The following is a 24,917-nucleotide window of genomic DNA, read 5'->3' as shown; positions in this document are numbered from 1 at the left end:
TGCCCTGAAGATAACGATAGTGCCGACAGATCAACTTCCAGTTCATTGAGTGCCTCTCATTGAGTGCCTCGACGCCCGTCCCCCCCCCATCCCTGCAGAGCAGCGTGATATTGATAAACAGATTTCGGAATAGTTAAAGAAACAAAGGATATGCCTTTATAAATTTCTTGCAGCAATTCCACTTTTTTGTGATGGACATCGAAACATTCTCTTTGGCAGCTCCAGAATCGGAAATTCTTTTTGACATAATTGAAAGTTCAAGCTTACTTTTATAAAATTGCTCTAACAATCGGAAAAAAATAATAAGCCGGATCCAATTAGAAGATTAAGGAAGAACGCAATCTGCAACATTAACTGAAATAGATAATTAGATAATTTTAGTTAGCTTATACCGTCCATTATATATTAAACGCGCATGCGCAGACGTATTACGCGCATGCGTAAACGCATGCGCAGAAGGTTTGTTGCTTTGAGGTCCGGATTATAGATCATTCCGGATTATGGACATCCGGATTAAAGACTTTTGACTGTATTAGAAATAGAAACAAATTATAACTCTTGAACCCATTCAAAAGATAACCATATATACGGCTATTAATCGCCAAAAATATTCCTCCAAAATGCTCATTTACACTTAAAATGGTAGTCGTAAAAACAGATAGAAATTTCAGATGATTAAAATTAAGGACCTTCTGCTGATTTTGGCCAAAATTAAGGACTTTTAAGGACCGTACAAACCCTGGTTCAAGAAATTTAAGATAGATTTTTAAAATGCTAATTTATATATATTTGCATTTTGGTGTACGCATTATTCTGATATCCATAGACTGAATGACAGACGTACAATTTTGTAGAGAAGAATAATATGGTTACATTATCTTTCACTAAAACTTTAAGTGAAGTACGAGCTGAACAGTTGTCTATACAATCAGAACTATTTTTGAGTCATCCATCGTGTATAAAATGATTTTCAAAACAATCAGTCTTCATCATTCATCATAAATTAATCTCACAAATTTTTGATTACATGATTCTTTTTCCGTAACGAGGTATTGTACTTCTATACATTGCCTAAGTGTCTATACATTGTTTTATCAATGCCTAAGTGAAATTAAGAATCGGAATTTTTAAGTGAAAATCTCCACGTTTTATTATGGAAGGAAAAATAAATTGTGCATGCGTTAAGCATACAAGAAATAGAAAAAAAAAAAAAAAAAAAAAAAAGAAAAGTTTGTGCTATTGAGGTCTGGATTTTAGATCATTCCAGATAATGGATGTCCGGATTGCATCTACCACCATGGAATATGTGTATCTGAACCCATCCCGGACATCTAAAGTATCAATGAATTTCTTAAACAAGATTTTAGTTTAGAGTGATATTGAAAACTACTTTCACAAAAGTTTAGCATACAAGCACAAATAAAAATATTATTAATATAAATAACGTCAACATGTAATGATATTAAATATAGCATAAGCACATCAAATTTTAATTCTGAGAAACAGAAAAAAATTCCACCACTGTAATGGCAAGTCCTTAGAGTGCAAGTTCAGTGCAACTCTAAGGAGTGTGTGGATCCTTCTAAACTAAAAATGCACAACCTTTTTTATCAGAAGGGCAACTAACAGAAACGACTTGTTTGCACAGGGCTAATAGCGTATGGGAAAAATTGGCAAGCAGGGGGGGTCAATGCAATAAGTCACTTAATTTGCAATTCAGACATATACCATATCAAATTTAAATTGATTTGGAGATCATTATGTATGTATGAAAGCGAAGAGGAATGGGGTTTCCCTTGCGTGTGCTACTGGGGCCAAAACACCCAGTTCACATTGAAAACAAAATGGAGTTCATGCTTGTGCATGATAATTTTATACTTGTATACAAATATTTTAATAAAAATATGTACAAGGTAGCCATAGTTAAAATACATTAGTGTGATGGTTGAAACTGAATTTTATCAACAATTTTTGATATATTTAGCTGAAAGTTAGTTGTTGATATTCTTAAGACAGATTGCAAGTGCTGATCTGTCAGTTTATTTCTTAATTTTGACTTATTTAGATTCCTAAGAGAAAATGTTTGTTCACATATATATGTACTACCAACCATGGTAGCGAATCCGCTCGCATTATTATTTAAGTGCAAAAATTCGGCAGGTAGAGTTCTATAAAAGTCCAGACTATCTAAATCACAGAATATGGATTTGCCTAAGCCAGAAGTTTGTAAATTGATAAGTTCTATTTGAACATCTTCTGGAGCTTCTTCGACTACAACAAAAAAATGGATCCCCGAATAGTTTATTTTTCAACTAAATCAAATTTGTTCAACTAAGTCAAACTTGAAAGATAGTTCCTTTAAAATTCTAGTTTGCTTGCCATTTTCTTCAAGAAATGGTATTACTTCATCAATCAAATCAACAAACCTTTTCAAAGCCTCTCCACAGCTTAACAATCGTACTTCAGAGTAATATATGAGATCACTATGCGGTGCATCTATTGGTTTACACCATGTGAGAGGATAAAACTGATTGTATCGCTCACTACTTTCATCAGGTGGTCAAATGCTAGTTCTTTTGCACATAGCTATTCTTGGTGTATGATATAATGATACCCAGGAAAATCTTTTCCTCTATCAACCAAATCGTTTTCTCAGTAGATTCCCCATGCCGTTGTGAATTCCAATCATGGCTGGAGCTCCATCAGTAGTGATACTAACAAGTTTGTTAATATCAAAATTATGTGCAGAACACAAATTTAAAACTAAGGATAAAATATCAGTTCCAGTTGTTCGCCCCTTCATTGAACTCATTCTAACAAGTTCTTCAGTTACTTCAAAATTTTCAGAAATTCCTCTGACAAACAAAAGAAGCCGAGCTGTTGAAGTAATATCTGTTGACTCATCAACTGCTAGAGAAAAGTACTTAAATTTTGTGGCTGCATTCTGTAATTGTTCAGTAACATCATCAGATAAATTTTCAATTCATCTTTGAATTGTCATTCTGCTGAGACTCACATTTTTAAATTTCTGCGTACCTTCAGGGCATACTTGGATGCCAGCAATATGCATTCCTTTGCAAAATAGCCACCAGCAAACGGGCAGCCACTTTTAGCAATTAAGGCTGCTATTCCCAACCTGACTTCACAGTTACCTAATTGTGAAGATGCCTTTGTAAATAAATTTCTTTAAGCAATGAGATAACGGCAAAAAGATTTGATTTTATGACTTTGATCCTCTCCCTCAAGGTTTGAAAATGTTGTTAATATGTTTATTATGAGTGTTTCGTGTTGTAGTGTTGCTTAAAGTTACACTCCTTTCAAAAACTAATTGTAAAACTATATATCAAGCATGTAATTCTATTATTTTGCTCCACAAAAAAAGAATTTCGAAGTCCAGGCCTCTGAAAATTTCCTATTATGGTCTGCTAACTTTCTTTTCGTTTTGCATGCATTCATCGTTGCAACTATCAAAACCACATGGAACAAAAATTGCAAAAATTCTACACTGGTTCCACTTTCAAAATAATATTTAAACAAAAAGTGAAATATTCAAAACATGAAACTTCTTAATGGTCTTGAGAAGAAAAATAAACACACATGTGATAAAACAATGTATAGACATGAAGCCAAAAGTGCAATGACGCCAAGCAAATGAATGTAGTGCTTTGGATCCGAGCAAATATTTTTCTCTTCAACTTTACTAATGCATGTATGCAAACACACTTGTGCAATGTTATACCACAGACTCTTTCTCAATCTTCTACAGGTGTTGGTCCTACAGGCTAGGAGCAATTTTCATGTTCAGGCAGCAAATACATGCTTTGGATGAAGCTGGGAACTTGGTTCAGTGTCAAATCTCACTTTGAGAGGACAGAGTAGAATGAGTTATAAAGGGGAGAGTGGTGAAATGCTTTTTTCTCACAACTCCTTCTAGAGACAACTGATATGTCAAATCACAACAAAAGTTTGGAAAGGTCTTGGCAGGCCACAGGTTGTGCATCCTATTCTAAACCAAAAATAATTTCCTTCCAAAATAACTCTATGTCAGTGATTCTTAAACTGCGAGTCGCAACCCCAAATGCGCTAGTTAAGCAAACTGTTAGGGTTGCAGAAATTTAATTCAGATATATGAATTCAATAAACAAGCAACAAAAAGAAAAAAATACAAATCCTTCAATATCTTTACTCTTAATACATTTTCCGAGCAGTGCAATTACAAAATCACAATATTGGCTAAGTTAAGCTTAAATTACATTTACATATTGAAAAATACCCCGAAGTGTATCAAAACAGCAGCGTCACATTGCAATTTCAGCCTCAAAATTATTTTAAAAATCAAAATATGCCACAAATGCATAGCATGTAACATCCTGCACTACACAGGTGTGCCAAGAGTAAAGTAGGAGTCACCATGACTAGTATGATGATAATGGTTTTCCAGTAATAGTCTGTTGTTTTGTTTCATCACTACAAGAACAATAAACAAAAAGAAGCATCTAATATGCCAAAAAAAAGCCTGATAAGACATTTCTCTAATTTAGCTTTATTTCCAACAATTGTGATGGCAATGACAAACCTCTTTGTTTAATTTGCAACAATGTTTTGGCTATGGAGAATATGAAACCAACCAAAATTAGAAAGACATCTTGAATCCAAGCATTGTTCGTATGTTAATAAAATCTTCAAATAAAGAAACCGATATTTTGAGAAATTTATGACCATTCACAAAAAATATTTACTTGCACCATACAGAGTTTTATATCTGTTTGTAAAAAATAAATAATTTACAAAACTGGGGGAACATCTTGTATTATTGGCTGCTAATAAAATGGTAAATACAGAGAACAAATTTGGAAAATTCCTTTGTTAATCTATACAATCATCAAAAACAAGAAAATTTCAATTGAAAAGTTAGTCGGAATTCTTGAAACACCAATTACAGGACTAAAGAGAAAGTATTAGTACAAAAAATGAAGTAACTTAAAACAACTTACATTGAAAGAAATGTTTAATAAGGTAAACCAAGAAATATTAAGCTTTTTTTTTTTTTTTTTTTTTTTTTTTTGTAAAGTTGATACCCTTTAGACCATAAATAATTCATTATTTCATAAATCGTGATTTCATAATTTTATAAATTCTACACGCCATCTTACTAGATTTAAACTGATGATCTATTATCCAGAAAAATCCCAAATCCGTAATCGCCGAAATCCCGACGAGTCCTGATTTCAGACTTTGTACTGTATATAGTAAAGTTAAAAATTTTTTTTAAGTTCAATGTTTAGAATGGAAAAATTGCACTAGAGCAAGGTTTCTTAAAACTTTTTTTCGCTCGCGACCCCTTTTTATTACTGAGATTGTTTCACGACCCACAGAACCCCATAATATTTACAAACATTTTCTGGGACCCCATAAGCCTTGCGTAAATCCAACACACAACTGTCAATTTTTCACTTGTACTGTAATATACTATTGCAGTTTTAGTAATTTTAATACATAGAACAACATGAAAATTTAACATACGTAACAGAATGACAGCATCACATGTAAAGCAAGGAAAATGAACGTTTATATTATATATAAAAAAATCAGTTGAAACTTTTTTCTTTGTTTATATTGTCTTATCTTTATCTATTTTCAGAGACACTGTGTAAAAATACAGTACAAAGTTCGAAATCCAGATGTCCATTATACAGACTGACCTAAAATCCGGACTTCAAAACCCCCAGCAATGTTTTTCTCCTAGGCTTTATGCATCCGCATTTGATTCCCCTCCTCCATGCATAATAAATCATCTGGAGAGTCCTGATTCTTAATTTCACTTTGACACTAAATAGAATACAGTACAAAGTCCACAATCCGGACTCGTCGGGACTTCCGCAATTCTGGATTAGGGGTTATCTGGATTATAGATCATCAATTTAAATCTGGTAAGATGGCATGCAGAAATTATACAATTAAAAATATGAAACCATAATTTATGAAATAAAGAGCAATCATGATCTAAAGGGTATCAAAATTTACAAAAAAAGCTTAATATTTATTTGTTTAATTTATTAAATATATCTTTCAATGTAAGTTGTTTAAGATGCTTCCACAAAAAATTCCTTTTTCTTTCTTTTTTTTTTGGTGTGTGTGTGTCTCATCTAATGCCATACTCCTCACATAATTTTGACACAGATATGCCTTTATCCATTTTTGCAGCAATTCCACTTTTTGTTTAATGGACATCAAAACATGATTTCACTTTGTAGATCCTTTGGCAGCTCCAGAATTGGAAACTCTTTTTGACATAATTGAAAGTTCAAGCTTACTTTTCATAAAATTGTTCTAACAGTCTGCAAAAAATAATACGCCGGATCCAATTAGAAGATTAAGAAACAGCCCAATCTGCAACATTAACTGAAATGCCTTAGATAATTTTAGCCTAGCTTATACCGTCCGTTATACATTAAACACGTAGTTTTTAGCTTTGAGGTACGGATTATAGATCATTCCGGATTAAAGACTTTGTACTGTACCTTGTTATTAATGAAACAATCATTTAACATAAATTTGTACGATCAGTAATTTGGCTCTATTGCTGCATATCTGCTTGGCATATATCTCAAATCGAAACATTCCACATACATACATCGTTGATTTGACACCAACCTGGTGAATAATTATTTTTCATACTTTCCTTTCACCACTGCATGTTTATCAAAACACGACAACTTGAGTAATGACTCATGTAGTGATGCATAAACAATTTTTTAATGTTAGTAGTTGAATAATAAAGGAGTATGGTAACTTTTTATGTTGACATTACACTTGGCAATGATTACAGATTTAAGTTAAATGCGCTAAAATATGTTAATGAGGAAAAATATACCAAAAATTTCTTTCCATATGCTAAAAATAGATTTTGTTGATGATACTCATAAAGCCAAAGATTACATTTAGGGCTATTTGAATTAAGAATAACTGATTTGTTATTCACATAAAACCAGAACCAGCGGCAGGGCTCGTATGGCAGCATCGAGTAGAAAATTTAGGATCCATAGAGACCGCATCAGGTGGTAAGATATCTAGCGCCGGCCCTCAATAAGGCTTAAGTATGTGTGGGAATTTATTTATTCAGAACTCTGATAAGCCTTACGCATCTGCAAAAAACTGACATAAGTATAATAAATAAGTAAACTAATATAATTCAGGCTTAACTGTCTCAGTGCACGACAGAAGCAAGATAAAATTTAACGGAACAATTTGTCGTTAGTCGCCCAGATCATGATGCATAGGCAAATATGTATAGTGAAGGATAGCTAAATTTAATGATTACAGCCGCGAATTTTAAAGGTTTTCGGATATTGAAAAACATAGGTGAAGTTTTGCAATTAATGGATTTTGTAATCATCTCAATCATCAATCAATTAATGAATGGCAAAACCTGTAGTATGGTTCTAAATCCAGAAAATACCGCTACCAATAGTGAAGAAAGTGACAGAGAAGTTACGAAAAATGAAAAAATTTCGCCTGACAAGTTAGTCGGAATTCTCGAAACAGCAGTTACACTACTTCAACAAGAGATTATGTCTGTCTACAGAATTAAAGAGAAAGTATTAGAAGAAAAAAAAAAAAAAAAAGCAACTCAAACAACTTACATTGAAAGAAATGTTTAATAAGGTAAACAAATAAATATTAAGCTTTTTTTTTTTGCAAATTTTGATATCCTTTAGATCACAAATACTTCATTATTTCATAAATCACGATTTCATATTTTAATTTTATAATTTCTACATACCATCTTACTAGATTTAAACTGATGATCTAAATCCCAAATCCAAAGTCCTGACGAGTCCGGATTTCGGTCTTTGTACTGTATTTTGTAATAGTAAAATTATTATAATAAGTTAAAGAAATATCAAAACTGTTAAAATTTTTGGCAACCCCCTGCTGCAGGTCCCGCAACCCACAGTTGAAGAAACTCTGCATTAGAGTATGTAAAGATGGTGCAAAAGGGATGGTGGGCAAAAATGTTGGTTTTCAATCATTTGTTGAAACTGTTAGTAATGAACATGTGACTTTTACGCGCTGCCTGATCTATTGAAAGGCCCTCGCAGTAAAAACATAACAAATGAAATCAAACAATGTGCTTTCTGATGCAATAAACTTTATTACATGCCAAGCCCTTAACATTCATTTATTTTCCAACTTCTGTAAAGACATGGCACTTGAATATAAAAATTATTGTTATTAAGGCAAGGTTTAAGAAGATTATTATTATTAAAAGGCACAATTATTATATTTTTAACTAAACAAAAATCTCATCTTATTGCTCTTTTTCAAAATCATTTATTGCAATCAAAACTGTGCTATTCGTCAGATATTTTTCAAAGACTAAATGATCTCAACTTGTCTTTTCAATGAAAAGTTAGCAAAATATTTTTACTTCAAAAGATAAAATTGAAAGTTTTATTAAAAAATCAATAACTGGAAGCATAAGGTGGAAAATGGTTCATTCAAAATGTTTTGGACAATTGATAATTTTATAATTGAAAATGAAAGTAACTGCAAAAATTATACATCATTGAAAAATCCTAGAAACATTCTGATTTAAAAAGTTATCTAAAATTCAAAAATCATATTTTTGATTGGCATTAATAAGATTAATCACTTGCTAGAAAGCTCAAGAGAAATTTGTTAAGCTATCGATTGATCAAAATTTAAAACTTGAGTTTGAATGAAAATTCTTGATTAAATTCTGGATTGAAGCTAGAACTGGATTTCCCCTGGCATTAAAAGCTCTTAACTTTTCCATTTTAATTGCTATAGTCCCAAGAAAAACTTGACAATGAAAAAAATCATGAATGAAAAAAGTTTAAGAAGCTCTGATCTATGCTATTCCTAAGTTCTTCATTACTGCATCTGAAGCAAATAAATGTAAAATTATGCCAGTTATTAATCTGATGTTTAATCCGAAGAAAATTTGGCAGAAACCTTCTATAATATTTAAGTTCAGCGAACCAGTTGTTAAAACTGAATTTTCATACATTTTTAGACAATTTATGACTACTTAATTAGCTACTTTGATCATTTAGGCAACAAACAAATTGTTAAATTATTTGAAGTTCACTAGTGTATTTTAACTATACCTGTAAAAATGTCATATCCACATCAACCAAAAAGAAGCACATTTACCTTTTTCTAGCAAAAGTGTAGTTTCTTCAGGCATTAACTGTTGAGGAAGCCATTTTGCATGAATCTGAAAAGGTTTTGTTGGATAACAACCAACCAATGAGCCAACAATATGGTGTTCTTTGCGCAAAATATACACATCTATGAAAAATATAATAAAATGTTAGAAGAAATCAATTTTTACACAGAAATATGCACTTAAAATTAAAGCATTAAATGAAAAATATATTAAAATAATAAAATAATTATTTTTTAAGAATGCCATTTAAGAAAATCAATATTTAGAACAAATAATGCTACTTCATAAATAAGCATAAAAACATTTTGAATAACAAAGTTTTCTTACTAATTATGATTTTTTTTCAAAATGTTTTTGCATTTTTAGTTAGTGAATCATACATTTCCCACAGATATAAATTACAGAGCTCTTTAGAATTACTTAAGGACTTCCTAAAGCTCTTATCAGAGAAATATATAGATGAAATGAAAAAAATTTAGACATAGTAGAACCAATCCTACCGGCTAATTGTAATAAAAGCAAATTTTAAAAGAACTGATGTACGAATACATAGATGTAGAAACGCAGAAATACCAATGGTGTAAATACTTGAAAGCTCAGAACCTTGTACATCCATACTGAAGAGGAAGAATTTTGATTGTGTAGCATGCTAATCCATAACGAATAGTAAACTTGGCAGTCAAGGTGGATTAAATTCTATTTTTATTTAAATTCCCATTAGTGGCCACAGTTTAACTTGGCACCTAATTCAAGAATATTTACATTTTTGATATTATTGCAGTAGGAAGAGAGCACAGTGAAACTGCATCCAAGCAGAGCATCCAAGAAGAGCACCAAGAGGAAGGTTTTGGTTCTAAAAATTTTGAGTTTGGGTTTCGAATAAGTCATGTCATAAGCATTATGCAAGCCATGCAAAATGGATTGATCTAGAAACGTATGTAGTTCAGAAAAGTAACAATTTTTAGAACAGAGAGAAGAATTAAGGGGCTAATTTTGATTTACATATTTTTTATCTTACATATCCGCCCTTCAAAGAAGAAAAGACTTCGCAACAGAAAACCTTTTTAGCAAAAATTTGAGCAGTAGTAAAGAAATATTATTTTATATGTACAGTTAGTATGAGAAAGCAAATGGACGGCTTCAGGGACATATTCTTGAGGTTTCGCTATACTCTGTCATTTGGTTAATTTTCTTATATCCAGATATATAAAAACATACAAATTTAACAAATATTCTCTATTCGTAAAAAGCAAATTTAAAGTTAATTTAAATGAAATTTAATGCACACAAATAAATGATTCATTATTGTTGTGAACTAATCTACATTATTATTCAAATTCAGAATATATAAAAACATGTAAAAATATAATTTAGAAATATGAAAACAAAATGAAAGGTCTAAAGTTCTTGTATTCAAGACGTATGAAGTTCTTGAAAAGAAGTCTTGATATTGTCTCAAATTTCCATAGATTGTTAAACTCAAGCCTTTTGTAAAACGTCAACATGGTTATTAATACAAATTTTTTCGAAAACAGTTAAAAATTTGCATTATATTTAGTACATACTTTTATTCACAATAAAAGAAAATTGGAGTTGCATATTGTACAGTGATGGAACAACTCTGTCATAAATAAATGAATAAATAAAAAATTCAATAAAAAATTTTGACAAAAGTCTGGCCACTACAATAGTGAACCAATACTGGACCAAATTAGCCTAATACAGTCAAAAGTCGTTAATTCGGACACCCATAATCCAGAATGATCTATAATCCGGACCTCAAAGCTAAAAACTTTCTGCGCATGCGCTGCGTTGACACATGCGCATAGGCGTTTACGCGTGCGCGTAAGACATTTCCGACTACACAGATGCGTGTGCACAAGTGCAGGATACGTTTTCGCATGTGCGTTTAATGTATAACAGACGGTATAAGCTAAAATTATCTATTTCAGTTATTGTTGATGATTGCGTTGTTCCTTAATCTTCGAATTGGATGCGGCTTATTATTTTTTGCAGACTGTAAGAGCAATGTTATAAAAGTAAACTTGAACTTTCGATTATGTCAAATAGAATTTCCAATGTTGGAGCTCCTAAAGGATCTACAAAACGAAAGTATGTTTCGATGTCCATCAAACAAAAAGTAGAATTGCTTCGAAAAATGGATAAAGACATGAAGAAGGTGACAGAGAGGTTAGTGAAAACGAAAAAATTTCGATTGACAAGTTAGTCGGTATTCTCGGCAGCAATTGCGGGACTTGAACAGCGGAACTTTGTAACTGAACAAGAAATTATGTCTGTTTATAGAATTAAAGAGAAAGTATTATCACATAAAACGAAGCAACTTAAATAACTTACATTGAAAGAAATGTTTAATAAAGTAAACAAATAAATATTAAGCTTTTTTTTTTCTTTTTTTTTGTAAATTTTGATACCCTTTAGATCATAATTGTTCTTTATTTCATAAATTACGGTTTCATGTTTTTAATTTTAGAATTTCTGCATGCCATCTTACCAGATTTAAACTGATGATCTATAATCCGGAATCGCCAAGTCCCGACGAGTCCGGATTAACGACTTTTGACTGTAAACTGCTGATGGCTATGGGATGCTCAAATAAAAGCATCCGCTCCTTAAAAAAAGGTGACTACCTTTTATTATTGCATGACAAGTTAAAAGTTTCAATTTATTTTTATGGCCATAAAATTTTGTTACATTATACACTTGATATTAAAAAAAAAAAAAAAAAAAAAAAATTAAAGATTTAAAAATCAAAAGACAAGGTAGCCAAATAACCTGTATGCTCAAGTTATGTCACAGAAATTTAATTAGTATAACATTACCCTACAATCTTATGATTACTAATACAGTAAAAAGTCCGAAACATCCAATGTCCAGACCTTAAACCCACCAAACCTTTTTTTTTTAAAGGAATTTTTTTTTTTTTTTTGTATGCTTTATGCATGCGCATCGGATTCTGTCCCCCCCCCATAATACAACATGTGAAGAGTCCCGATTCTTAATTTCACTTTGGCACTAAATGAAATAACTTGTGATTGAAGAAACAATTATTTTAGCACAAATTTGTGTGATCAATAATTTGGCTCTGTAGCTGTATATCTGCTTGGCATACGTATCAAACTGAAACATTCTACATGGAAGCATCATTGATTTTATACCTACCAATATTTCATATCCCTGATGTCAACCTGATGAATTATTATTTATTGTATTCTGCTTTCATCACTGCATGCTTGTCGACACAGGACCATTTGAGCAATGACTTATGCAGCAATGACTAAACTTTTTTTTTTATTAGTAAATGAATAACAAAAAGTATGGTAACCTTTTATGTTGGCATTATGCTTGGTGATTAAGTTAAACATGATAAGAAATGCTGATGATCATGAAAAGAATTGATGAGAAAAAGTTTAACAAAAATTTCTTTCCATATGGTAAAAATATATTTTGTTAAAGACACTCATAGGCCAAAAGATTACATTTAGTGCTATTTGAATTAAGAATAATCTGTTATTCACATAAACTCAGAACTAGTGCCACAGCTCGTATGGCCACACTGGACCCAAAATTTAGGGGCAGAAAAAATTTAGAACTTAGGGAGGCACTTGGCAGCAGAATTTAGGACCCGCAGAGATCTGAACTGCATCAGGCGATAAAACATCTAGTGCCTGCCCTTAATAAGCTTTTTAAGTATATGTGGGAATTTATTCAGAACTCAGAAAAGCCACAAGCATGTGCAAGAAATAGACGTAAGTATAATAAATAACTAAAATAATACAATTCAGGCTTATTTGTTCGAGTGCATGATAGAAGCAAGACAAAATCTAATGGAAAAACTCTTCTTTCATTACCAGTCTCATGATACATACATAGCTAATAATGTATAGCTGATGCTACTAAGCTAAGCTAAAATTATACTCTACTGATTCCAAGGAATTTCAGTTACTACATCAGATTACGCTGTTCCTTAACTGTCTGATTTGATCCAGCTTACCATTTTTTCTAGGCTGTTATTATTACAGCAATTTTATGAAAATTAAAGTTTGAACTTTTGATTATGTTGAAAAGAGTTTTTAATTCTGAAGCTACAATAGGATCTACAAAGTGAAATCATGTTTTAATGTCCATTAACCTTTAAAAAACGGGTGGCCTAAGAATCAGCCAGAGCTGCAGTGTCTCAAAAAGACAGCTGTGGCCGAAATGTCGGCCAGCGAATTTCCCTCCCCCCATCCTTCAGGGTGCGGAGATAGTCATTGTCTGAATAGCCTCCCTTGCCACTTATGCGAGATGACCTTCGTGCCTCCCAACTGTGGGGTTTCATAAATTTCCTTTCGTTTATCTCAGCAGAGAAATCTTAGCAATTTTACATTAGTATTAATTTCAACTTTTCAGTGTCATTAAAAATGTATTTTTTTTTATATTTCCCCTTTTTATTGTAATTTTTGTATTTAATATTGTTGTTTGAAACATGCAAAATGCAATGGAGTGCAATGCAATGAAAATATAATCAGTAAAATCTAATTTTAAATTAAAGTAAAATAATTAAAAAAAACACTAAATGATAAAAAAAGCTTTTATCACAATAAAGAACAACGAACAATAATGTAGTTGAAAGATGAAATAACTTACAATACAATGGGGGGGAATTAATAAATTAAACTGAATAAGAATACTAATGAAAAAGGTAAACGATACTAATATAAGAAAAATACAACGGGATTTGTTTGATATATAAATATAAGCTGTTACACAAAGCTTGGAAACAAATAAAAACAAACTGCCAATTTATACAAGAAACAAATAGTTAAACATCATTCTCGAATATAAATTAAAAAGTTAATTAGTACATGTAATTCTAAACTAAATTCTATTTGGAAACAAATAAAACTGAATAAACTATGAACTGATTATAGGCATGCATTTGCTGCTAAGGCGTATTTTAATTATGATGCAATGTCAAAAGTTAATATTCCAACATACGATAATTATTTAGCTACGAAATCTCACCATATGTTTCCCTAGTTTAGGGAAAAGAAATGGCAGAGAAGAGAACAAATTCAACAAATTCTTTTATATTATTCCCTAGTCTCTTATCTGAAAATTAACAAAGGCGACCTACAGGAAAAGTTGCAATAGAGTAGTAGTTTCCCTTTACAATGGGAGCTAAAAGGGGGGCGGAAATGCATTTGGATTTCCCGTCTTTTTAAGTGAAACTTTCCAAACTGCCCCGTCTCTTAAAGGTTAAACAAAAAGTGGAACTGCTAAAAAAAAAAAAAAAAAAAAAAAACAGATAAAGGTATACCCGTCTGAAAATTATGCAAGGAGTCAGCACTGGAATGTCAACTGTTAAAGCTTATTCTTCATTATCTTTCTACACTATAATTTCCTTTTGTAGTACCAGAAGAAGTATTTTATACCATTCCTCTTGAATAGCATTCCCAAGTCCAAGGAGTAGATCGACGTTTGGACAATCCACTTTTTAGAAGTCCAAAAAAGCAAATATCTATGAGGTAATTATTAGGTGATTTAAAAGGGATATAAGTGAAGGGTCAAGTAAGTAACCTTGATAACCATTTCTTCCAGGAAATTAAAAGTGGATTTTGATGTGTGACTGCTTGCTTTGTCTTGAAGCAGTTCTATTGATTGATGGGACTGTGGGTAAAGAGAAGGCATTTCATATTTGAAAACTGGGTATAAAATACATTACTGATAATATGTGGAGTTGACGCGGACAGTTTTCTCCACTTTCTTTTTAATTTTTATTTATCGTTATATTAAAAACCAATAACAATCATAAATAACTTTTTAATTTTTTTAGATTTTTTGGACCATTTTTAAGAATTTTCTCCTCTTTATTTTCATTGTATCATTTAAATACATCGAAGATTCATCTGTTGTGGCAATATTTTTTCCATTTTTGTCTGGTTTCTCATGAAGAATTCTGCAGCGTGTTTTGCATTTGGTGATATGTCATGCACATTATATTTTTCTGCTCTTTTCAGATTCAAATAGGCACTAATTACTTTGTTTCCAGTTGACATTGAGCATTTTAATCATTCTGCAACTCTACTTTGACTTGGCGGATTTTCTTTTAACATTACGTATCTTACCTTTGTAATATTCAAAGTACTCTATTCCCCCCCCTTGACCCCTTGGAACAGTTTATCTCCTTGAAGTTAATTTTTTTCCCCTTTCTAGTTAATAGTATTACCTATCGTAGCTTTATATATAAAAAATCCATGGCTTTCACAGCATTTTTTATTAACTAGATACAAATAACTTTTTTCACAAAGAACAAACATAACCTTCTATCCATTGCTTCTTTAAAAGAAATATTTTTCATAAAAAAGAAACTGTCAAGTAGCAGAAGGTATTTTATACTTTCAAAAATATAGTTGCAGTTAAAAAACAAATTGCAAGCAGAAGATTTTTTTTTTTTTTTTTTTTTTAAAGCAAAGTAAAATCATTTAAAAAATGTACGAACAGCCTTTGTACAATAATAAAAATAACTGATAAAAATGGGCTGGTCCTCACAAAGTGAATTTATTATACCTGTACTGTTATACCAAAACATAAATACTAATTAAATAGTACTGCAACCAATATGCCGTGGATTATATACTTACGCAATATAGTACAAAGCCCGAAATCTGGACATCCAATATCCGGAATGATTTAAAATCCTGACCTCAAAGCCACCACCAACTTTATTTTACTTATTTATTTATTGTTGTATGCTTTATGCATGCACATTTGATTCCCCCTCCCCGAAAGCATGTGGAGAGTCCAGATTCTTAATTTCACTTTGGCACTAAATAAAACCCATTGTTATTGAAGAAACAATCAATTTAGGATAAATTTGTATGAACAATAATTTGGCTCTGTTGCTACATGTCTGCTTGGCATACATCTCAAACTGAAACACTCTACATAGATACATCGTTGATTTTGCACCTACTAATATTATACTTTGCTTTCATCAATGCATCTTTATCAACACGACAACTTGAGTAATGATTCATGTAGCGATGCCTAAATAATTTTTTTTTATGTTAGTAATTGAATAATAAAGAGCATGGTAACCTTTTATGTTGACATTACGCTTGGCGATGTTTACAAATTTAGGTTAAATGCATTAAGAAATGTTGAAGAGGAAACATTTAACAAAAATTTCTTTCCATATGCTAAAAACAGATTTTGTTAAAGATAATCCCAAATTCGGAATCACGGATGTTTCGACAAATCCAGATCTTAGACTTCGTACCGTATTCCCTAGGTCAAGCTTTTATCAACACTGCAATGTAATTTCTATAACTGTTGCCAATAAATAGTGTACCTAAAGTAGCGCAAGCCAGTGTTCTTCTGAGTGAAGTACAGTCAAAAGTCGTTAATTCGGACACCCATAATCCAGACCTCAAAGCTACAAACTTTCTGTGCATGCGTCGCGTTGACGCGTGCGCGTAAGACCTTTACGGCTGCGAATACGCGTGTGCGCATGCGCATAATACATTTACGCATGCGCGTTTAATGTATAACAGACGGTATAAGCTAAGCTAAAATTATCTATTTCAGTTAATGTTGCAGTTGCGTTGTTCCTTAATCTTCTAACTGGATCCGGCTTATTATTTTTTGCAGACCATTAGAGCAATTTTATAAAAGTAAGCTTGAACTTTCGATTATGTCAAAAAGAATTTCCAATTCTGGAGCCACCAAAGGATCTACAGAGCAAAAGCATGTTTCGATGTCCATCAAACAAAAAGTGGAATTGCTGCAAAAAATGGAAAAACGCATATCCTTTGATTATCTAATCATTCCGAAATATGTTTATCAATTTCACGCTGCTCTGCGGGGGGAGGGAAACGACGCGGAGCGTCTTTCCCTCTCCATGCAGAGCTGCATGTTGGAATTTAGGAAAATTTTAGAGTTGCAACTAGATTTTTCAAAAAACTCAAATTTCTTATGTACATAATTTTCAAAGTCATAGAACAGTTTCCAAATGCAAAGAAACGTCTGCTTCTAAACAATCATTCAATGACTGCATTACTTTCTTTTAACATTGAAAAGTTTTAGTTTATATACATTTATTTTATCTGCATAAAATCCACTTGCGAATCTCGAGCTGCGCTATGGCCATTTCTGTTATATAAGTAGAATGTACACTGTGGAATTTTTGAAAAAAAAAAAAAAAAATCATTCATAAACTAGCTATAAACAGACTATAAGTAAGAATTTGATTATAAATTTATCATTCTTTTGCAGAGTCATTAGGAATTCAGAATCAGAAAATGAGCAATGCCCTTGCCGGAACTCGAACCTGGACCTCTCGAATCTGCACCCGGTGTGCTACTTTTACACCACAAATGTATGTAGAAAGGAGGGAGAAAACAGGGTTAGAGTAGAGAGAAGGGTATCCCTTTTATTATCGCGAAGTTGTTTCATTTATGGCCAAGTGGTGCTTTATTTATGGTAGCCTGAGTAGTTGAATGTTATGGAAACCCTATTATGAGGTAATCGGCTGCATGATTGCGAGGAATTTGTAAGGGCTTGTCATGTATGTTGGTTAGGAAGTACATTGCTTGTTTTCTGGTTTAGACGGTAAAATGGCTGAATGTGCTATGATTAATTTAAGTTTCTCTATGATTTTGAATGAAAGAGGAAAAGAAGCATTAATTGACTAGTGTGTAAATGAAGGCTTACTTAGTAACCATTATAAGTGTCCTGTTTGTACGAAGGAAATGCATATGGCCGAAAGTCGAAGGATACCTGCACTACGGATATTTTTTACACTTATTTTTGTGAATTTATGTGGTGATGCCATTATAGATTCTAGTTTATATAATTTTAGGCAGTTTTTGGATGCTGTTGAGGAATTCTGTTTGACTGAAGATGCTGAAATTTATAAATAAGGTAAGTGGATATTTCCTCTGTATAGTGCTAAGATGAACTTCCTTTTTTATGTTATTTCATTGTTTGATATAAAATGTAGTTTATTGAGATTACATACTTTTTATTTGGCTGTAGCGTAAAATTGGCTGTGATGTGTACACGGACAGTCAACAGAGTGCGCAATGCCAAGTTTGTGCAATTCTCTGATGTTTCTTGAAGTGAAAATAGGTCGATGTGTACATGGATACTGAGTTTGTGCAATTCTTTGACTTGTTATTTTATTTTGGCTTTCTGTAGTAGCAATTTTTGGCTACACAAAGCCGAAATAAATAAGTCAAGGAACTGCACAAACTCTGTTCATTTACCGCCAAAAATCGCCAAGGGGCACCCGTAAATATATTTTTACCATTTTTATTTCCTATTAAATACAACATTCATTTCTATTACTACTTTTAAAAACATAATTTATGACAAATTTTGTTATGTTTATGGCTAAAGGAATATGAAGTCTATGAGTGGCTATTGAACTTGAACAAAGCTCATTGCATAAATTTATATGTGTTAGAGAAAAATGTTGGAGTACTTAAATTTTGAATTTAATCATTAAAAATACTTTATTTCTTTGTGTATCACATATTTTGCTCTTGCATATCACCAGTTGAGAATCGCCGATCTAGAGTAGTCTACACATAAATAAATACAGTCAAAAGTCGTTAATCCGGACTCGTCAACACTTCGGCGATTCTGGATTATAGATCATCAGTTTAAATCTGGTAGAATGGCATGCAGAAATTATAAAATTAAAAATATGAAACCGTAATATATGAAATAAAGAACAATTATGATCTAAAGGGTATCAAAATTTACAAAAAAAAGCTTAATATTTATTTGTTTACTTTATTAAACATTTCTCTCAATGTAAGTTGTTTAAGTTGCTTTGTTTTATGTGATAATACTTTCTCTTTAATTCTATAAACAGACATAATTTCTTCTTCAGTTACTAAGTTCCGTTACACAGCAATTATAGGACTTATAATACACAGCAATTATAGGACAAGAATACCGACTAATTTGTCAATCGAAATTTTTTCGTTTTCAATAACCTCTGTATCACTTTCTTCACTACTGGAAGCAAATTATAATGACGGGGAATTTGATTTAAATTATATCAAAGACAGAATACATCGAGATGAAATACTACATTTAGTAAGGAATTATAAGCCAAATAAAATGAAAACATCTGCCCTGAAGATACGGATAGTGTTGACAGATCAACTTCCAATTCATTGCGCACCGCGGCGTTTCTCCCGATGCAGAGCAGCGTGAAATTTAAAAACAGATTTTGGAATGGTTAGGTCATTTTTTGTTGCAATTCCACTTTTGTTTAATGGACTTCGAAACATACTTTCGCTTTGTAGATCCTTTACATATTAGTAAATACATATCGGAAATTCTATTTGATATAGTCGAAAGTTCAAGCTTACTTTTATAAAATTGCTCTAACAGTCTACAAAAAATAATAAGCCGGATCCAATTCGAAGATTAAGGAACAATGCAATTTTCAACATTAACTGAATTAGATAATTTTAGCTTAGCTTATACCATCCATTATACATTAACCGCGCATGCGTAAATGTATTTTGCGCATGCGCACATGCATATTCGCAGCCGAAAGGTCTTACACGCATGCGTCAGTTTGTAGCTTTGAGGTCTGACTTATAGATCATTCCGGATTATGGGTGTCTGAATTAACAACTTTTGACTGTAATAACCAAATAAACAAAATTTAATCTAAACAGGTGGCATAAAGAATATTCTACAAATAAATAAAAATAATAAAATGAAAGGAAATTCAATCTAAACAGGTGGCATAAAATTACAAATATCATTCAATATTATAGAATTAATTAAGTTTTTTAATATAACCGACACAACCTAAAATATGAAATGGTAGCAAGCAGTGCACTGTTGAAATTTTATTTCTTCATTTAGCACTGCCCCACAGTTTGGCTATGGCATCCAGTTTCAGGGTCTACAAAATTATAACTGTAATTCACAGTCGAAATGTTCAGCATTTCTTAATACCTCTTTCTTATATTCTTTCCAGCAGTTTGAAAATATTATGTGGTAAAAGTATATTTTAGAGTACCCTTTAGCGAAACTTGGCGATTTTTGGCGGTACATGGATACCAATTTTGTGCAATTCTTTGACTCGTTATTTTGGCTTGCGAAGCGGAGATTTTTGCGCCAAAAATCGCCGCTACACAAAGCCAAAATAACAAGACAAACAACTGCACAAACTCGGTATCCATGTATACATCGACATATTTTTACTAAGTTATGCCCTATAATCTTCTTAACTGCATCTTTGGTTTAGTTTCAATGATTACCTCAAACTATTTGTTTTGGGAAAGATGATGATTTAATGAAGTTTTGGGAAGAGTTCACTGAATTGGAGTCCAAGTTATGCCCTATAATCTTCTGAACTGCACCTTTAAGTTTTAGTTTCAATGATTACCTCAAACTATTTGTTTTGGGAAAGATGATGATTTAATGAAGTTTTGGGAAGAGTTCACTGAATTGGACGTCATATGTGGGGTAACAAAAGCTTGGTCGAAAGTAAAACTAATAACACTGTTTCCATCATGGAAAAGGATTCTTCTAATACACAGATTGAAGATTTAACTAACTGTGAAGAAGTTGATGCAATAACTAAAGTTGTATATCAGAAACCTGAAAATGTAAAATTCTTTGAAAGTGTCAATCGGGAATATATATATCGAGGAAGTTTTCGATGGCGATTCGACCGAGCGATTCGATTTTAATGTATGAGAGATGTGGCTTTAGTTATGACACAGCAATGACTTACCTCGATATTCTACTGGACTTCGTCAATTAAAGAGGATTCAAATACAGTGTTAAAATAGCACTTCGAAAAATAAACAGTGAAATTCAACAAATATTTAAATCTCCTCACAGTAATTAATTAATATTTATATCTTAACCCAGTAAATTTTCTGATTATTTAAAAAAATAAACATACACAATATGCATGGAAATTGATAGTTTAGATAATCTGCATTTTCCCAGTTATCTGTCATCTGCTGCTTGTGCTTTAGCCAGAATAATTGAGAATACGTTGTATAACCATAGTCTATGTTAATTAAAACCCTTTGATGCATGGCGGTCACACCCTGAAACTACTAGTTTTTTCCAATTCTTCTTTCTGAGCTTTTTGAATGAAAACCGATTAATTACTTAGCTTTTACCCCTAAATAACATAAAACGACTGCAGAACCAAATATTTTTTAGGTCTCAGCAATGCCTTTTAAAATTCATTTTCAGTGACACAAAATAGCTTCCTTTTATTAATATAAACAACTTTAAATTTCAATTATTAATCACATATCATTATTTCTATTATAAACAATAAAAATACAGCAATAATTAAACTGCATATACAAGCAACCTCTGTATATTAATGGCATTTGCTTTGTGCTTTCAGGACGTGACCACTGAGCAACTAGAGAATCATTCTGTTACCAATGCTCACAATCCCCTAGAGGCTCAGTGGTTGTGCCCTAAAACCACTGCTCTTTACAATGGTGTTTGCTGTTTTCAAATAGGAATGTTTATTTCTACCCGGATATAGATAAGGAGCTTTGACATCACAGAGTTATTTTATTACTAAACAATACCTGCCCAGAGAAAAAGTCTTTCAGTTTCAGAGATTTTTCTCTGAGCTCAACATCCTTGCTTCCTATGCTAGTGCTGTGGCGTTTAAATAAAATGAAAATGCATATTATTAGGCAAATTTAAAATATTTAACACAGAACATATGCCAGTAAAAGGCAATTTCTGGAGATGTACATTTTGTAGCACAATGGAGAAACCTCATACAGTATAATCATATATATAAAATTACTGAGTTTTTTTTAATCTATTTATCCGAATTTCCTTAGTATGTACGTTCTTATGTTTTCACTGCTGTAGAATAATTACATAAATGTTTAATTCTTCACTTTTTCTGATGATTTACTTTGTAAAATAAAGTTAAAATTTACATGTAATGCAATTTTTAAAAACCTTTTGGTTTAATCCTAGTATCCGGTGCACACGGGATTTGGCTACTTTTGGCGACTTTATGATGAGCAGTAAAAACGGGACATATACGATGATATGTGTATATTTGTGTTATACATAGTATGTGTTATACATAGTATATACTATGTATAATATATAGTGTATAGTATATACATAGACGTTCTTTGAGCCATTTTTGGTGTTGGCGATAAGTTTCAAAATCGCGCCAAGGCTGCACCGTATACTAGGATTTTACCACATTTTTTTTTTTTTTTTTTAATTCACAAATTTTGTCATTCATCACGGAAAAGGTACGTTATTTTTTCCTACTAACTCAGTAAGTTTCAAAGTCCTAGAGGCGCGCTGGTTTCACAGCGAGACGACCACCCCCAGATCAATGGGCGAGAGTAGATTTTTTTAATTCATATGTTATTTGTCTCCAGGATCTCGATTTCTAGAGTTTTCAGTTAAAACACTAGAAAAATAATATCGCGCGTATCAAAGGATTAAAACGTACCATCTGGGTTCCAAACATAAGCTCTACCGTTAGAGAAAAATAAATTTATCATTCTTTTTACAATTTTTAAGGCTGAAATCTATTTTCCTTCCTGCGCTTCTGTTTTCTTCTACAGTTATGCTAGAGAAACTAAGTCTTCTAAAAATTAAATTTGATAAACTACTAGTTTTCCACAATTCTCAAACGATTTCATCAAACATTTCACTTCAGTTCAGTTTGTCTGCTAAATGAGAAAAATATTTCGTTTGGTTGTTCTCGAGGTTAGCTCACTTGGTTAGCACTCACGAGGTTAGCACTCATTCAAAAGAAAATGCGTTCTCGCTGTCTATTGGCTGTGACGTCACTGAAGTTTTCTCTCCTCAGATCAACATAGATTTTTGCATTGATTTAAGCTTTGTAAGCTTGTGCGCGACTGTGGAAACTCATTCGTTCTTTTTTTTCCTCTCAAATATAATTAAATTTATGTAATATAATGGTTGGTACGTACTGCGCGTTTGTATTATGCACCAATAATGCAGGCAAAATAAAAAATAATCAGCAAAATGTATTATTTCATAGGTATGGAAACTTGTAGTGTTTTTTGATTTGATGCAAGTTATTTTGAATTTTCGGGTTACTTAAATTAATTTATTCATTAATATATATAGAAACTTCTATGCATTTTATTAGGTGTATTTAAATGCCAACGGGTTTGAATATTGTTGTGAATTGTGACAGATGCATTTAAATATGCTTAAATAGTTTTAAATTATGTGTATGTAGATTACTGCATTAATTAACTCATGTTAAACATGGAAAAATGGCCATGAACCAGCCTTTTCTCCAGGAATTGAAGTCAAACCACCAGCGTTCAGCTGATGGGCCTTGTCAATTACTTAGCATTTGAGCATATTGCACTCTTTATATGGTACATGCCAGAAATACAATATCATTAATACACGGGGTACATGTAAGCAATAAGAAGGACTAACAACACCGCAGAGTACAGAAAGCAACATATTAGAAGTCCGCAATTCATTTGGCGAGCAAATTAAGTTGTATTATTATACTTAAGGCTATCAGCTCTGGATAATTTAGTTACAGTAATTTTGCAAAGATAATAAAGCAGTTCTTTCAGCAATATTAATTTTCTAATTATTAAGGCTTTTTTCTTTCATATTATTTGAAAACAGAGTAATACACAGCATGCATTTAAATGCAATCGAAATTTAGGAAATGTATGATTTAAGAATATAGAAACGTTTAAAAAACAGATATGCTAAAATTCTTGTAAAATATAAAATTTCATTTTCTATCTGTACTTATAATTTTTTTACGATATGTATTATGAATGAATAATATAACTTAATCAAATATTTTATTTATTATAGTTTTAAAATTTTCATTCCATTACTATACAGTGCACCATGATATATTTCATACAAAATTTCATTTGTAATCATTATGTCTGTGGGGATATTGTACACAGGTCGTCATATTAAATAAACATCCCCCCTTTTTCCATGTGTTCACAGAAAGTACGATGACAGTCAAATGGCGTTAAGATAAACTGCATAATGTTTTTATGAGTGCATTGTGTATGAATAATATTTTTCCACAACTAAACTGATAACTCTAAATTTTTTATTCATAGAATGGTTAAACTGAATATGCTAAATGAAATGTAATATTTAAGTTATTATATAAAAATATTTCTTTTTTTATACCAAAACAAACACATACAGCATTCAGTCCTATTAATATCTGCCCACCAGCGGCCGAGCGGTAAAGTCGCTGAACACTGGTAGTTCGGTCCGAGGTTCGAATCCCGCGAACGGGCATGGCTGCATGGGCGTTTTTGTGGTTTTCCCCATGTGTAACGTGTATACGAGCCAGTTTCCCTCAGAAAGTCCTCCACGAAGGCATCCCTCCCTTCAGGCGCATAGCCCTCGAGGCTTTGCCATAATCACACACACCACCTATTAATATCTAGGATTTACTTCTCTGAAATAAAAAATGAGGATGACAATCCAGAAAATGACTACATGATTCATTTCGTTATTATTTTTATAAATTAAACAATACATAAGTGAAATAAATATAGAAACCTAAAAGATAAAATTCTAAATATACAATATTAATAATAAAACATAATAGAGGATATGCAACTATTCTTTTAATATCTTTTACTCATTTTTTATATAAAAAGTTAACATCTTCTATCTGAATAATTTTGGA

The 24,917-nt window shown here is 31.9% G+C and overlaps 1 protein-coding gene across 3 annotated transcripts in view; it reads right to left on the bottom strand.

Annotated features, from left to right (window-relative positions):
• The window catches only part of Tsen34 (tRNA splicing endonuclease subunit 34), a 269,041-nt gene extending 246,079 nt beyond the window's left edge, over positions 1–22,962 (bottom strand). The window contains exons 1-2 of one of the 3 annotated variants that reach the window (XR_015043011.1): positions 22,701–22,962; positions 9,181–9,318 (exon numbers count right to left, since the gene is read on the bottom strand). Coding sequence is in view for 2 of the 3 variants with exons in the window: in XM_085823678.1 (XP_085679804.1) it covers positions 9,181–9,318; positions 22,701–22,752 (190 nt within the window). In the remaining variant the exon portion in view is untranslated. The remainder of the gene's footprint in view (positions 1–9,180; positions 9,319–22,700) is intronic. The other 2 variants (XM_085823678.1, XM_085823677.1) reach the window with 2 other exon arrangements.
• Positions 22,963–24,917: the final 1,955 nt, after the last annotated feature.

Source organism: Stegodyphus dumicola, chromosome 9, assembly GCF_044657685.1.
Source record: "Stegodyphus dumicola isolate Sdum_Otavi_A_Nest chromosome 9, ASM4465768v1".
In the NCBI taxonomy this organism is placed as follows: domain Eukaryota; kingdom Metazoa; phylum Arthropoda; class Arachnida; order Araneae; family Eresidae; genus Stegodyphus; species Stegodyphus dumicola.
This window is presented reverse-complemented; position numbering and strand designations above follow the sequence as displayed.